Source organism: Natrix helvetica (genome assembly GCF_964273705.1).
Source record: "Natrix helvetica genome assembly, chromosome: 3".
NCBI lineage: Eukaryota > Metazoa > Chordata > Lepidosauria > Squamata > Natricidae > Natrix > Natrix helvetica.
The window spans coordinates 22,928,410-22,942,325 of record NC_138549.1 but is presented as its reverse complement, the minus strand read 5'-3'; the positions used below and the strand labels follow the sequence as shown (position 1 = coordinate 22,942,325).

Below are 13,916 nucleotides of genomic sequence, written 5' to 3'. Positions count from 1 at the left end.
ACTAATGTTTGGTCAAAAAATGGCATTTACGTCAATAAAGGAAAAAATCATAATATATGTCCCGAGAGTCACAATACTGTGGAATACAAAATAGGGGCAATAAACAGGCTTATGTTTAAATAGAATAGTGGAGAAATCTTCCAACTCCAACTAAATATTAATATTCCATAGACAGAAGGAAGCACATATGATTGATTATGAATGGATGAGGATTCTGATTTATCATAAAACCTTCAGCATAGCTTATGACAGAGTTAGGTGAGCCTAGGAGACCTGAAATTAGGAGGAAGTTAAGCTAATTGATGCTACTTATCGTTAAATCAGAGACTCTACCAAAATGTTACAAACTACAGTTGGCTATATACTGAGATCAGACAGACAGGGCTGGGGATATATGGATCTAGATGAATAATTTCTCCCGTTTTCAAATCGTGTTTGATATTAAAAGCTGGTGACACTGACGTATATGGGTGACCTTGTCATGAGCTTGTCAGACATTTTGCCAGGAAAGTAATTTGTGAGTAAATGAAGAGATAAGGCACCTGTGCTCCTAGATCAAATGATTCTAATGGAAAAAGTGTTGGCTGAAACAGTGGGAAGCAATGGGAACTTGGTGAGAAAGTGACCAAGTCATTTGAACTCCATTCAAGATTCTAAAAGAAATGAAACTTAAGCACAGGCATACTTACTAATTTTCATGGAAGCCAATATTAATAAGCTTAGAGAAATACTAGGTGGGAACATGGATAAAAATCCTAGGTCAGAAGGCCCAAAGATGGCTTCTAAACTGCATGCTTTTTTGGGGTAGCAATAGCAATAACACTTAGACTTATATGCCGCTTCACAGTGCTTTACAGCCCTCTCTAAGCAGTTTGCAGAGTCGTCATATTGTCCCCCAACAATCTGGGTCCTCATTTTACCGCCCTCAGAAGGATGGAAGGCTGAGTCAATCCTGAGTCGGTTAGAATTGAACTGCTGGCAGTCAGCAGAATTAGTCTGCAATACTGCTTTCTAGCCACTGTGCCACCACAGCTCTTATAGGGGATATGTTCTCACCATGGAGCCTTCATCCTATTGCTAAGGCAAGGTGAACCTCGATCAAGGTTATCTGCCAACAAAATGATGCCTTCCACAGGAAATCAAAAAATATACTTCCCTGCAAACATTCCATGTTTTATAGAGGGAAGTCAGTGACCTTCATGGCTCCAGTTGGGCTCCTTCCTATATGCCTGGAGACTCTGGCCTCTATGACCATTTATCTTTCTCCTCGAGTCCCTTCTGGGAGAGGGTGCGGTTTATAAATTAAATAAAAGTTAAAAAGTTAAAAGTCCTGTGACATCTTTTTTCTTCTTCTAAAAATAGAGCCAGTTTAATATAGTGGTTAAGACTCCAGGCTACAAACCAGGAGATAGTGAGTTCTAGTCCAGTCTTAGTAGTGGTGAAATTCAATTTTTTTTACTACCAGTTCTGTGGGTGTGGCTTGGCGGGTGTGGTTTGGTGGGCGTGGCAGGGGAAGGATGCTGCAAAATCTCCATTCCCACCCCATTCTGGGGCCAACCAGAGGTGGCATTTGCAGGTTCTCCGAACTACTCAAAATTTCCGCTACTGGTTCTCCAGAACCTGTCAGAACCTGCTGGATTTTACTCCTGAGCCTTAGGCATAAAAACTAAACTGCCCTTGGGCCAGTCTCTCTCTTTCAGTCCTAGAAAGAAGAAGGCAAGAGCAAACCACTTCCAAAAATGCCTTGCCAAGCACACTATACGGATTAATTCTGGCAGTCGTTGAGAATCAAAAACTGACTCAAAGAACAAATGAACACGTAAACAAACTTTTCTAGCACTCCTTCCTCTTACTTCCATTCAACATTCCACCCAAGTCTTGGCATTGCATTTTTAGGAAGGATAATGACAAATTGAAGACTGTTCGAAGGAGAAAAAGCAAGCTGATACTGGGCCATTAGGAAGGAAAAAAGTCCCATGAAAAACAGGTGATACACACACACACACACACACACACTGTATCTATATCTATCTCTATCATCTCTATCTCTATCATCTCTATCTCTATCTCTATCTCTATCAGACTTGAAAAAACCTCCTTTGTGATATTTAGACTAAAGTTGGAAAAGTATCTGCTGAAGATGATTTAGCAGTGGATTCGTGGCTCAGGGTCAGGGGGGAAATGCTACCGGTTCACCTGAACCAGTTGTAAAAAATGCTACCGGTTCAGGCGAACTAGTAGTCAGCTGTGTGACAATCAACTGTGCCGCGCGACTTATATTTGTTTAGAAATCACGCGGCACAGCTGATTGTTGCACAGCTGATCATCAGACCTTTTTTTCTTTTAACTTTTTAAAGCATTTTTTAACTCCCAGTTCACCCGAAGCAGAAAAAAAAATGCATTAAAAAGTTTTTTAAAAAAGTTCTGACGATCAGCTGTGCAACAATCAGCTGTGCCGCGTGATTTATATTTGCTAGAAAGGAGGAAATCCTGCTTTCTAGAGAATCTAAATCAAGCAGCACAGGGGTCGTCGTCTCCCTCGCTGTTCTACTTACTTTTGCAGACTCAGAAAAGGCTTCTTAGTGCCTGTGGTGTATATGTGAAGCAAACCGGTAGCAGACTTCAGAGCATTTCACCCCTGGTCAGGGTCTATGTCAGGGGTGTCCAAAGTTGGGAACTTTAAGACTTGTGGACTTCAACTCCCAGAATTCCCCAGCCAGCATGGCTGGCTGGGGAATTCTGGGAGTTGAAGTCCACAAGTCTTAAAGTTCCCAACTTTGGACACCGCTGGTCTATGTGATGACAATAGCAACTTTATACTCTGTGATTCTATGAAAGTGATGGTGGTCCTAGAAATGTCCATAAACGGTTTTCAAATTGTCAAGAAAAGGGAACATGAATGCAAGATAGCCTTCCGATTTGCTATCTATTCCAAACATTTAATAGCAAAAATTGATACCTTTCCAGTCACATGCACACTGTTTTCTTGCATGTTCATAATGGCTTCAGAAATTTTGACATCAATGGGATCCATAACGGACTCAATGTTGAATGGTCCCTCTAGTCTGTCTGCTACCAAAAGCATGGCATCTGTGAAAGAACAAATGGGTCGGTCATTAGATAATCAGTAACTGTGGAACTTCACATGTTATGCTTAATCTTGCAATTTATCTCAGGACAAAGAAATGAAAACAAGCTACTCTCTTATTTGCTGCACAGAATTCACAGAACGTTTGAACAAATGAAGCAGATTTTTAACAGGTCCCCATAGTGCAACCTTGGCTCCAGAAATCTGCATTGCTTTAACTATATTTCAGGTGTCTCATCCTAAATGTATTGCAGGTGTATCTGAATTACATTGAAAGTGTGCTTTTCAGCTGGTTGCCTACTCTTAAAATATAGTTATGTATTCTGACCCCCCTCCGTCCGGTAATGAATGCTGACACAGGCTTAGCTGTTTGCCACACTTTATTTACAGTACTATAATCTTGTTGGCTGAAAGCCCAAACACGACTCACAGGCAAGACGTTGGTAGCAACCCAGACTCCAACAGATACAGACAAGAGCTTCTCCAGCTTGTTACAAATGGAAACACAAGGCAGTTCAGACAAGGAGTTCTCCAGATTACTATGAACAGTTGTGTCCTGCAAAAAGCCTCCTCCCAAAGTCCCTTCTTATATACACTCTTGGGAGGGGCCAAGCCACAACCACCTGAGCTTGATTATCTCTTAGGAGCTTGTCTCCAGAGCAGCTGTTGCCTTCGTTTCTCCGCCCTTCTTAATCTTGCCTCAGGGACAAACTCCCTTTGATCTTCCCCACTGCTCCATGCCTCAGGCGCCTCCTGGTGGCGAAACAGCCTCTCTGGTCCCTGCTCTGGGTCTGAACCCTGCCCAGAGTCCTCCATCTCTTCCATAGCCAACTCATAGGGTTCATCGCTATCTGAGTCCCTCAGCAGCTCCAACGGATCCTGCTGGGCCACAACAGTTATGGGATGACTGTCTTCAGTGAAGACTCTCAGTCTGCATAGCATGTGTGTGTGTAGCAGGTGTGTTGCATGTTAAAGTTGGATGGCCCATGGCAGTTGTGAAAGTCCATGGATACACAGCAAACAACAGGATTGCCTGTCCCACTGAATCTCACTTTCCACTTCTCTTCTGAGTCACCACTGTTGTGGTCATGTGGATGATCAGGAGAGTTAATTTCTTATGCAATTATTCCCTCTACACCCCCCCCCCCCATCCTTTGTTAACCTCACTTGAGAGAAATGAGAATAAATTTCCTTTTCCCAGCCAATAAGTGCACCTAATCAAAGGAGTGCTTCTCCATTGCTATTCAGGACAAATGATTTTGACAAACAGCCACTTTGATCAAAAGAACCAGGGATGGGGATAGGTGCCTGGCTTTAGGCAGATAAGAAAAGCCAATAATCAATCTTTTTTTGTGTGTGTAGCCCCAAAGTTCCATAACTTTGTACGTTATGCCCCAATGCAAAAATTCCTGATATATAGGAAAGCTCCAGCTAAGGAATAAGAAGCAGCTTAAAAGTTTTCTCCCCTAAAGCCATCTGCTGTCATCGGTACATAAGAAAAAGAAAAAAAAGACAACTGAGAGTTGACAAACTGAATTAATTAAGAATGCACGTTCTACTGTCTCATGCAGCAAAGACAAAAGAGTCTTTTGTCGTGACACCTGAAACAGATAATTTGCTAAATAATTCATTCATAGATTTATCCATCATACAAATGAAACCTGATAGAAACGAACCCTTGGTGGATAAGTCTAGAGTTTTGCACAAGACACTGAAAACTTCAACTTGACATAGCAGGATCTTGTAATTAAAGCAGCTGTTCTCTTCAACCCCAAGGACTCCATTTCCTTGCAATACAAAATGGGATAAATATTGGATTCTTGCCATGATGTACAGGTACAAGCCAAGTTTGATGCTTTGGGCTTTTTACAAAATGCAGCTTGATTTGGGAAGATACATTTTATGATACCACTGGGGCTACATAAGCTCATTTGTCTAATTACACACCATTCTCTGGGTGTGTAATACGAGGATGATGATGTACCCACACTGTCCTTGTTACAGTATACCTCTGACAATCTGTACCACCGCCAGGTTATCCATCAACTTACTTAGTATTCTGGACCTTACAAGTGCTCCTTTACCCCAGCACAGAATTATTTTGCACCCCCTGGAACAGACTGGATGATAAATTCTGGGTCAAAGATTTTGTTAGTTAATCAGTCTTTTCAAACAATTTGCAGACATCTGAGGGCTCAGAACTAGATTTAGCATGACCATTTGCACAGTGCCTTTAAAAAAGCAATCATAATTTAAAAGCAAAGCTTTGTTTACATTTGTTTACTTTTGTTTAAATTTTGTTTAAATTTATTTTTGCATCTTTGCATAAAACATTTTGACTGGCATTAGTGTTTTTGTAGCTGAGGGGTCTTTGGTGTACTTTGTTGTACTTTGGGGTACAAAAGCTTGGTTTTCTTGCAGACATTTCATTATCCAAGCTAGGTAACATCATCAATGATAGGGTAGGCGCCCCTCGCACATATGTATTAGTCATTCCCAACCCTAGGGGGCAGTGCTCATCTCTGTTTCAAAGCCGAAGAGCCAGCACTGTCCGAAGACGTCTTCGTGGTCACATCTCCGGCATGACTAAACGCCAAAGGTGCATGGAACGCTGTGGTTCCTATTTTTCTACTTGCATTTTTATATGCTTTCGAATTGCTAGGTTGGCAGAAGGTGGGACAAGTAACAGGAGCTCACTCCATTATGCAGCGCTAGGGATTCGAACCACTGAACTGCCGACCTTTCTGATTGACAAGCTCAGCGTCTTAGCCACTGAGCCACCGCATCCCTTGCTAGTGTAGGTAATGGATCGGTTTTTCCTGTGTTCCCCAACCCCACTTTTTATAGTGTATTTTTCACTACCAATAGGTCATTAAACGATATGTCTTCTTTTAAAAGTACACAGGTAATGCCTCACAACAGTACTGATAATATCCAGGGAGGATAAGAGAAATTCCAGTGAGCAGGCATACTCACTAGCACACATGTCATGTTGCAGTCTGTTTCGATTTGTAAATGGAAATTAAAAAAAACCAGATGCCTTGCATCTGGCACATGATTTCTTAAACTTTTATTCAGCGATTAGTGGCTTCTGGAGTTCTAGAACCTTTGACTAGCACAGAGACGTAAGAAGATCAACTCTACATAGGGTTGATTTGTTTATCTAGCCAGTTATTTTGCTTCACTTTTTCCAGTGAAGCTACGAAGAAAAGACACCTTCCTCCTTTCCGCTGTTGTCTTCAGAACATTTTTGATAAGTTAACTTGAAGCAGAGATGTTCTCAAGATGTCCTAGTCTTCATCTCTGCTGACCTAATATTTGAAGTTTGGTGTTGATTTCATTATTTCACTGCTGGGGAATCAGTCACTGTTTCCAGATCCTGCACACCAGTGGTGGGTTCCGGGCGGAATGGCCCGGTACGACCGTACCGGTGGTAGCTGGGAGCAGCGGCCACTGTACCAGTACGGTAGCTTGTTTGGCCCACCCACCCACCCACCCGCGTTCCTTACCTGTTTTTGAAGCAACTGGCCCAATTGCGCCACACAGCGTGCAGCTCCTGAGCAACCTCCACCGAGCAGCGGGGTGTCACAGGGTGCTGGTGTGCGCATGTGTGCAAAGCACGTGTGCCCAACGAGGATGCCCGGCCCTGTGCGCAGTGTACTGGTTGCGACGGGAGCCGGAACCCACCACTGGTTCATACCACTATGCAATCTTCAGTGAGGTCTAGACCATAATTCAGTAAATCATTCTACACAGTAAATAATCTAAACTGAATCACACTGACCTCTTAGATAAACTCAGTGAAATCTTATGAGATCTTGCACAAGATAGTCAAGATACTAAAGCACTGAAATAAGATTTGTCATCTCATGGAACTTCAGTGATTTTACATACGTTTTCTACTATTAATTTATTTTTTTAATGTGTCCATAAGTGAGTTTGGAGTGGAATTCTGATTCTTTTTTTTAAAGTTTTTTTTTCAAAAATATGAACATTTCGTCTTTCCTTAAACAGTGTGACATCTGGGTACAAATATCTCTGTATAATAACCATCAAAATTTACATCATTTACATTGATATTAATTATCTAATCTTAGAATTATAGTAAACAGTTGCACATAATGAACCTGTCTTCTTAAGGTATCTTCTGATAAAAATGTAATAATAACATTAAGCATCATCATCATCATCATAGTAACAATTATCATATTGTTTATATCTCTATCTTAACATATTTTCCACTCCTCTTTAATCTCCTTTTATTTCCAACTTCCATTTTTATTCTCTAACCATTGATAAAATAATTCCCATATCATATAATATTCAGTTTGTTCTTTCTCCTTAATTTCCAGAGTTAATCTGTTCATTTCTGCATATTCTAATATTTTCCTATTTGATCCTGATATAGACAGGATGATGGCTTGGAACATCTTCTAACATCAGCTAGTCATTACTCGAGTAAAAACACTGTCCTCATTAATATTATTTCAGCACAATGGATGGCTTTAGAAGGTGCTGTATGTTTGCAGCTAACCTTGATATCTAACCCTGGCAGCATCTCTTTGTATGTGATTGTGTGACTCCATGTTTCCTTCAACTCATCCTCAGCTCATGAATGACAGGGGAATATAACATCCTTAGCCCTACTGGGATTAACATAATGTTTTCTCCTTTAAGCTAAAAGCAGTCAATGGCAGCCAAAAGCTAGGGTAAAAACTGCCAACCTTTGCCACCCTTATATCAGAAGTGAAGTTAGATGATCAATAGTAAGTAGGACTAGTGAGGTGCTGATTGGCTATTTCTGGGAAATGTGGGCATCTCCTTTCTCCTCCAGGCTCTGACTTGCCATCATTTTGCTGCTATGTTCCCAAAGAGCCATGCGATGCCAGGATTGGAAATGCTTAGTTGGCAATACTGTAAGTCTTAGTGATGCCGGTTTCATGCTAAACTATATGTGGAATGACAGAACCACCTCCCATCTCAGAGCAAGGAGGATTCTGTTGGCTATTTGAAGAAAAGAAAAGAAGGGAAACGAAATAGTTCCAAATCCGCTTGCCACGCTACTCTCTTTCACAGCTGAAGGCAGAAAGGCACAAGAAGAATCCTAGAGATGACATTCACAGCTCTCCAAATGTGATGCATTGATTTGCTAACCTTCGGTTCTGTAGATTACTCCCACACAATTATAACCTACTAGCTGGATACTCGTGATTCATGACAAAACTATGTGACCGGGCAATGCAGGAGAAATCCAGTTCACTCCGGTTCAATCCGTTGGCTCAGTAGTGGTCGGTGATTGAAACACATTAGGGAATATCGTTCCTGCCGCCTTGAGTCCGGAAGCAGTTCCATAGGTGGAAAGCGTAGACATTTTGGTGAGGTACTGATGTTTACCCGCAGCCGCGCGGGTAATTATGGGGAGTACTAGGTACTCCCATGTGACACCATTCCTGCGCGAGCTGCACTGGCTTCCTGTGGTCTATCGGGTGCGTTTCAAGGTTTTGATAATAATCTTTAAAGCGCTCCATGGCTCAGGACCTAGTTACTTGCGGGATCGTATTCTGCCCCATACATCCCTGCGACCAATCCGCTCGCACAGAGAGGGCCTCCTCCAGGTGCCGTCCACTAGACAGTGTCGGGGGGCGGCGCCTAGGAGTAGAGCCTTCTCTGTGGCGGGCCCAGCCCTGTGGAATGACCTCCCTCCGGATATTAGGAATACCTCTGACCTCCGCTCCTTTCGTATTAAGCTTAAGACCCACCTATTCCAAGCAGCTGGCCTGGCTTAACTTTGATTTAACCATATCGCTCCTGACGGGTTTTTATTGGGTATTTTAATTATATTTAATTATCTAGGGGTTTTTAAATACTGTATTTTAATTGTTTTATTTGTCAGCCGACCTCCTCCTTGTGTATGTCTCGGTATATGTCTCTGTTATATGTTTGTTTTGTCCACATATTTATTTCATATGTTTCGTTGTACGCCGCCCCGAGTCCTTCGGGAGAGGGTGCGGCTAAGAAATAAATATTTATTATTATTATTATTATTAGAACTGTAAGAAGCCCCAGACTGCTCCTGAGTGAAGGTGTGGAACATCTGCAGCTTGAACTGAGGCAACAGAATATGAGGCAAGCGGCAGTTGGAACAGAATTCTTTTTAGGTGAGGAGGGGGAGTAGAACTCCTTAGCATCAGAGCATGTTAATTGCTGTATAAGAAATACTAATGATCTGATGGTCATTTCGAAAAAATCCTTTCTTAGTGAGCTCCTAGAAGCCAAGAGGAACATATATGCCAAATTTCAAGTTTGTAGGCTTTAGGATTATGGGGAATTTGTGAGGTCGGGTGAGTGGCATTTCACTTTTATGTATATAGATTATGAATGCCTACAAAGAGTGTGTATGTATATATGTGTGTAGAGTGTGTGTATATATAAAAGATATTTAAACAAGACAGTAGATTAAACATTTTTTTATATTTTGCAAAGCTGTGTTTATATTTCTTCAGCACAACAATGTATGTGTTACCCTTTTTTTGGGGTAAAATGTTTACATCTTATTGGTCTCAAAAGAAGCTTTTTCTTTCTTTCTTGATTATCTTTTGAGCAGAAATCTATCTTGGCTCTTTTTCTGAGTCCCTCACGTATGGCAAGACAGACTGGTATCTTTCAGGCAAATTAGAAAATTAATAAAAGCAAATTAATATTTGTTCTGGCCCAAATCCAAACTGAACTCCCATGTGAAAGCGTTAGGCATATGCTTAGCTTGACAAGTGAAATTAATAAGATGTGGGATGTAACCCTATGCACCATTACTTGGGAGAAACTGTAATTGATCTCAGCAGGATTTTTTAAATAGATTTTCATCTGCTTGTTTTGCTAAAATTATGTTCACCTTTGGCCATAACTAGCTATACCTTACGGGTTTAAAGGTGATTGCAAATACGACACTGTTTCACAATATTTTTTTATCTGCAGTGATATTTCGGATGGAATGTAACAAGAACTAATAATTTAATGAAATTGCTCTAATGATGGGCTTCTGCAATATGTTTTAGAGAAAGGTAACACCTGAATTAATTTGATTCACGGGAAGTCATCTCTAATAAATATAATGTTACCCTTGTCTGAATGATATTAAAAAATGCTACTTTTAAAACGTAAATTGAATACCCTGCAACTTTTAGTTTCCATTTTTTTTTTGGTTTGAAAAAGTAATATATGAACGTTTTGCTTACTGAACCACTCAACATTTGGTTTTATTTTTATCTTACAGGAATCTAAGTTGTTAACGGGACTGTGCATCCCTTTTTTTAAAGGGCATATTGTTTACATATAAAAGCTATCATTTACAGCAGACCATTATTCACAGGAAGTGGCTGCTGCACATCTGCCTTTAGATCAAGGATCCGCAAACCTCCTGGGCCAGGGCCCAATACGGGGCCATGGCCCATTGGGAACCTGGCCACGCAAGTGGTGGGCACAAGCATGCAAAGCTACATTTGAGCAAGTGAGGCTTACGAAACCATCCCCCTCTCCTTCCCCCCAAGGCCACCATCACTGCTGCCGGTCTGCAGAGCCACAAAGATTGGGGATCACTGCTTTAGATCGGGGTCAACAATCTGTGGGCCATGTGAGTGAGCCCCACTCGCACAAGCATTGTCACAGGTACTCATGGCCCCACTTGTGTGAGCGTCATCGTTCATGTGAGCCTTGATGCCGGAGCACGAAGCGCTACTGATGTGAACCTTGATGCAGGGTACAAGGCCTCACTCGTGCGAGCATCACTGTGAACGGTGTGGGTGCTTGCACACGCACACATCTACACACACATGTACTTACCCCTCCTGCAAAATCATCCCCTCACTCCTCCCCCCTCCCCCTCGCTCTGGGATGCCAATGCGGAAAGGTTGGAGAACTCTGATTTAGACCATGTCATCCTGAATGGTGTCAGAGTTGTTATTTGTTTAATGCCCCCACAATCATTCCTGCCATGAAGTTCAACCAGGATGATAAATGCCCAGAGTTTATAGTCACAGCAATGTCAGGTATCAGGACTGTAAATGCCCAGACTTTATAGCCACAGCGGTGTCACCAAAGGCATGAAAGTCATGTCAGTTGCCCAACTAAAGTCAGCAGAGATGTATATCAAGGCAGCAACAATAAAGAAAGATCCTGGAAATGAAAGATCACTTTAGTGACAATGGCAAAGATGTCAACTTAAAACTGTAGGAAACCCCTCCTGCATTTTCACCAATGAAATCATATGGATAGAAAATATAAAATGATTGATGACACAGTGGTTGGATGGCACTCAACATGCTACTGAGGAAGAGTTGAGAGTCTTTCAGAATATTAATTGTGTTTATAATGTAGCTAGACATTGTAATGTTTGCTTGTTGATATTACCACACAGCAGAGGTGGGTTCCTACCAGTTCGGACTGGTTTAGCTGAGTAGGTAGTAACTAGGCCTGCCATGCCCCCGAACCGGTTCTATAGTCGGCGCCACCATCTTGATTTTTGGTTCTGGGCATGCACAGAACAATATTCATTGCAAAAATGTAATCCCCCCCCCTTTCTAACATTGTGTGCATGAACAGACCTTTTTAGGTGCAAATGTGCACACACACACATTTTTTGCATGCCGAACTGGCAGTCATGCCAGCAGCAACCCACCCTTGCCACACAGGAAAGGAAAACCAAAAGCTGTGAAGATAGAATTACCAATAAAGGAGAATATTTGAAGCTCAGGGTTGAAATGAGGGGTCGGTCCCTCGTGCTCTCCGAGCTTTTTTTTTTTTTAATTAATGCATAAGTTTTATTACCTAAGCTAGATAACATTATCAGTGCTAGTGCTTGACTTGTCGGCATTAAAGGGAGTGGTCTCGGCGGGTAATGAAATGTCTGGATAAAACCACCAAAGGCAGATTCACAATGGAAACATGGAGTGTAAGAAGTTGAACATGAGACGATTCAACAGAGTGGAAGGTGAAATCATTCAATCACTCAATCTCCCATTGACTTCTAGGCATCAGCAAATTGAAATGGACTAGAATTGGTCACCTTCAGTCAGAACATCAAACTCAGGACATGAAAAACAAAGAAGGAATGGCATGTTCATAGTTAGGAATGGTATAACAATAATAGCACTTAGCTGTAATGCTGTAATGATGGACAAATAATAATAAGAAACTGCCATGAAACCTAAACCACGGCCTCTCATTACTGAAATAGAACTGGAAAGATCTGTTTTAAGACATTATAAGATGCCATTTGACAAACTAGTAGTATCCGAGCTGCCATCATATGCTGAGGATAGTATTTGCTAGCTGCCAGTCTGCCATGGACTATGGTGGGAGGGAGCTGGATGGGAAGGAGCAACAATCATTGCTCATTGTACCTTCCGGACACAACAAGTCAAGGTCAAACGATCGAGAATGTAATGTAATATCTAATGGCTCACTGACTAGCTGCCGAGGAAGAGACATTTCCCAAAACCATTTATTCAAAGTTAATTGGACAATATGGGATTTGTAAAGGGGAGAAACCGGGGAGGAACTGGGCAATTTGACCTGTGAATACTTAGTTCTGATTTTGCTATACTGTCATCCACTTGGCTTTTAATAAAACTATACCTTTCACTACAAATGGAGTCAAGGGTCTTTCTTTGCTAAGGAACCAAGTCAAGGCAGGTCTGAAGCCCCCCCCCCTCCCCCACGAATCTAGACACCAAAAGTCAAATACAAATGACAGGGTTGCCTTGGCATACCAATACTTTATGCTACTATCTTTTTGTTTTTAGGTCTTTAAATGTCTTATTTTAGAGAAAGGAAGGGGTTTAAAATGAATATTAATGCTATACAACTATTTTCAAAAAAATATATATCTCAGATATAATTTCTGAATGATTTCAACACACACACACACACACACACAGGGTAAAATCAACTTACCTTTGCGACTGGTTCGCAAATGTGAGTGCATCTTCAGTGCATGCCCAGGACCTTCTGCGCATGCACAGAGCATCAAAAACAGGATGTGATGATGTCTGGGTGGGTGGGCAGAGTCTCTTGCCACCGAACCAGATAGAACCGGCTGAATTTCACCACTGACACGCACACACGCACACAATTATAGACAGAAATAAAGGAATAAAATATGGCAGAGATGACAAAAAGTTCCTTCACTACCGGAAGCTGCCAAAATACTAATTAAATGCCGTCCCTACTTTGCTTTATCTTCCTAGTCCTTAAGCATAGTTAGTGCCTCTAATTCTCCACCTACAGAACAATATTTTTTACATTTATATGAACTTGGCCATAATTCAGCAATGGCTGAATGTTTGCAAAAGATTGGTTTTTAAATGTACCACAACACTTTTTGTTGTTTTTGCTGCAAAAGACTAACACGCTGAGTTTCAAACATAGCTTTCTCATATATGTAAGGGATATCCTTTTTTTCCTCGCATTTTTTGTTGCCAAACTGATTAATGATGTGGTTATATCGATCCTTTAATATTATAGTATGCATTTGCACTTCTAATTAAGTTTGCATAATAAATACAAATAAATTTCGAAAGTAAGATGTGAAATCTATTTGAAAGTGATTAACCCAAAATCAGCAAAAATATCACGTTCCCACATTGATTTGAAAAGAGTAATGAATTCCAATTTAGTACAGCAGTCAATTACCCAGTTCCTCATTTACTAGTTTAATTATATATGAAATCTGTTGGTGGATGAAAGTACATGGGCATAATATAAAAAGACAATAACAACTCATTTTATTTGTTTTAAAAATTGTCTTTTATGTAGGCTTCATTCCTGATGAGTT

The 13,916-nt window shown here is 41.1% G+C and overlaps 1 protein-coding gene across 4 annotated transcripts in view; it reads right to left on the bottom strand.

The window, feature by feature from the left end:
* GPC6 (glypican 6) overlaps positions 1 to 13,916 on the bottom strand; it is a 926,174-nt gene that overhangs the window by 69,293 nt on the left and 842,965 nt on the right. For all 4 annotated transcript variants that reach the window (XM_081948719.1, XM_081948720.1, XM_081948721.1 and 1 more), the window contains exon 5: positions 2,960 to 3,090. In XM_081948719.1, the coding sequence (XP_081804845.1) occupies positions 2,960 to 3,090 (131 nt within the window). The remainder of the gene's footprint in view (positions 1 to 2,959; positions 3,091 to 13,916) is intronic.